At 34.1% G+C, this 3538-nt stretch overlaps 1 protein-coding gene across 1 annotated transcript in view; it reads left to right on the top strand.

Moving 5' to 3' along the window:
- The first annotated feature begins 639 nt into the window (after positions 1 to 639).
- The window catches only part of LOC128250506 (poly [ADP-ribose] polymerase tankyrase-2-like), a 50322-nt gene continuing 47423 nt past the window's right edge, over positions 640 to 3538 (top strand). The window contains exon 1 of the mRNA XM_052975648.1: positions 640 to 896. Coding sequence (XP_052831608.1) covers positions 686 to 896 — 211 coding nt within the window. The 5' untranslated portion in view covers positions 640 to 685. The remainder of the gene's footprint in view (positions 897 to 3538) is intronic.

The following is a 3538-nucleotide window of genomic DNA, read 5'->3' as shown; positions in this document are numbered from 1 at the left end:
TCATCATCACAGCACCATCACGTCACTATCAAAATAACCATATTGTGACCACCACTGCAGACATTATTAGCGTTATTACACTATCATACAATTACTATCGCTGCTATAACAAGCCTCTCTATCACCTACTATCGCTGTCTCAAGAACAACACAAACCACCTCACTTCCACTACCACCGCTACAATAACATCAATATCAACCACTGTCACAGCAAGAACTATCATCATCGTCATTAACGACATAATCGTCACATCATTACTATAACCGTGAACTCCCCTTCCCTCCGGCCTCCGTCGCCGCCTCTGTAGCAGAAGAGAGAAAAAGGAAGGAAGATTTGAGTAGCAGAAATTGAAAGAGAGGTAGATATAGTAAAAACAGAATAAGAGAGGTAGAGAGAAAAAAAAGAGGAGAAAGTAAGAGATGGTGAGTTAGTCAGTGAGAGTAGGAGTGTGAGGTTTTAAATATTGGCAGAAAGTGAGGGGAAACATAGACAGGGAGAGTAAAGGAAAAGTAGTAAATATAGAGACTGAGTGAGTGAGATAATAAATAAAAAGTAGTAAGCAGTGAATGAGAGTGTTAAGGAAAAATAGTAAGGAGTGAGTGAGAGTGGGAGAGAAAGTAGTAAATATAGAGAGTAAGTGAGTAAAGGAAGCAAGGGGAGAGAGAGAGAGAGAGAACGACCAAGATGGCGTCTAGTCGTCGTTCGCAAGTTCCTGGCAACTTGGCGTTGTCTTCCTCTTCTTCGTCTGTAACGACAACAGTGGACCGAAGACGGGAATTATTCGAAGCCTGTCGCAACGGCGATTTGGCCAAAGTGAAGAAAATCTTGACTAGACATAATGTAAATGCCAAAGACACATCGGGAAGGAAATCGTCGCCGCTCCATTTCGCTGCAGGTAGACAACGTTTGTTTTTTTTTTTTGTTTTTTTATTTATTTATTTATTTGTTAAATATTTAATAAATCACTTTGTAAGACTTTAATTACAGTAATCTGGCAGCAAATATTTTTAATTGTACTCTTAAATTTATTAAAAAAAAGACACTCGTAATTGCAGAATCACAATCGTACTATTAAACCATAACAAGCTAGGAGGGAAAAATAGAGAGAAAGCGAAGGAGAAAGGGGGGGGACAGTGAGTGAAGTATGAATGACAGTAGAGAGGCAGATGTTAACGACGGAGACGGAAGAAGGGGAGGTGGGTAAAGGAACCGTGAGGGTGGGAGCTGTGTAGGAAAGAGAGCGTATGAGAGAAGGGAAAGAGTGGGAGGAAGGGCTGTGAAGGTACACAGTCAACGGTTTGTTACTTCAAACTTAAAACCTCCAGCGCACACATACGCACAGATGGTTATACACACTCACGCATAAATATATACATTCATTGAAGAACACACATATATACACACACGCACGTATTTATATATGTATAGACGTTATATATTGATCTTTTTTTTTTATATATTGGAATATTACACTTTAAACACCAATTCTCCCCATATGTATATATATACACACATATATACACACATATATATATGTATATATATACACACATATATACACACACACACATATATATACGTATATATATATACACATATATATATACACACACATATATATATATACACATATATATACACTAATAAAGTACATCTCAATTCTTATATGTTCAGTATAATTCTATACATATTTCATATTATACACTAAACAAAATCTCCCTAAACATACACACAAATGTAATATATATATATATATATTGTGTGTATGCTCATAAGGTACGTTGTCTAATCGATGCATTTAATAACCAAAAGTGTTTTACAGAGAATTTGAAATAAATTGTGTAGTCTATGATCAGAAAGAATGAATCTTGAATATAGCCATATATAGAAAATATACATCTATTTGTCTGTCTATAACCATAACGTCTGGTTGTAGGTATTGTGTATATGTATATATATTGTGTGTGTATATATATATATATATATATATATATATACACACACAGCACCCCCTCTCGTATCTGTCTGTGCATTTATATATATATATATGTATATATATATATGGTATTAAGTGTTGGAAATTATGTAGTGCCCCAACAGCCGTAATGTGTCTATATCAAAGAATGTAAGAGGGACCGCCAATTATTTTGTCACTAATTCATACAAGAAGAATGGGTTTTATACACATATCTGCAATATAAACCATTATAAATGTTTTTATACATGGTCGTTAACTGGAATATATGTATATATATATATATATATATATATATATATATATATATATATAATAAAGACAATATTAGCGTATATGTATTTATATATACATACACGCACGCATATTCATATCTTTTATGTGTCTGTATAGAAGCAGATGTTTGTGTGTGCGTGTATATATATATGTGTGTGTGTGTATATTTGTACATAATAGGTATATTGTGTGTGTGTGTTTGTGTGTATATTTATATGGTTATAAGTATATATGCATACACCTGTTGTGTATGTATATATATCAATGTATATATATATATATACACACACACACACGGAAAGACGGACATCTTGAATGAAGATCTATGTTGTGTGTGTGTGTGTATATATATGTATATACGTGGGTGTGTGTTTATTAATCTATACGTGTATGCCAGTATTACACACAAACATAGTGAATGTTAATAGTTTCCTTTATACATTCGTCCATACATGCGTGTAAATACGTATGTATAAAATTATTCACCTCTTCACATCATATGCACTATATATACATTAATACTACTTCTGAAAATAATTTCTTATACATGTGTATAAGATACATATGTATACAGTGTGTGTATTTATATCTATATCTATCTATCTATCTATCGATCTATAATTAATATTTTCTCGCAAGGTGCGTCATTTAGTTAAGATGTACCGGCGTAATGTCGCATCGTCTTTTATTGTTTTTCCTTTCAAACTTTCGACACACAGAGACACACACACATATAGGTCGATGCGAAATCCATCTACGTAAAACGAGTCGACTTAACGGGGTTAGTTCGACCGGTTAGAAATAGCAGCACAATGTCATTCACTCAAGTCTTGATGAAGGCATTGCATAATTTGGGAAGACAATATGGGACGTGTTAAATTACCCAATTGTCCTGAAGCAATAGGGCAAGACATCATCAGAGAGTATATATATATATAATGCGTATAAGTTAATGGTTCACCCTATTGATTGAACTATTTGGACGGGCGAGACGTGATGACCTGGTCATCTGATGATTGGTCTGTCAGATAGTCTCATCTCCATGACATTACAATTTTTTAAAAATTTGTGTGCTATATACGGACATGCTTACGTACGTTCGTAGGTGCATACACTTTAAGTCGAAGTATATTGTATTTGATTTTAACCGAAGCAAAAAAGACTGGGGTACGACTGATACACGGGGCAAAACTAAAACAACGAAGGTAAAAAAAAAAAATTGTAGCGAGATTTAACACTAAATTAGGAGTGCTACGCATACACGAATTAATACGGTGTATGTATGT

Source organism: Octopus bimaculoides, chromosome 22, assembly GCF_001194135.2.
Source record: "Octopus bimaculoides isolate UCB-OBI-ISO-001 chromosome 22, ASM119413v2, whole genome shotgun sequence".
In the NCBI taxonomy this organism is placed as follows: Eukaryota; Metazoa; Mollusca; class Cephalopoda; order Octopoda; family Octopodidae; genus Octopus; species Octopus bimaculoides.
This window is presented reverse-complemented; position numbering and strand designations above follow the sequence as displayed.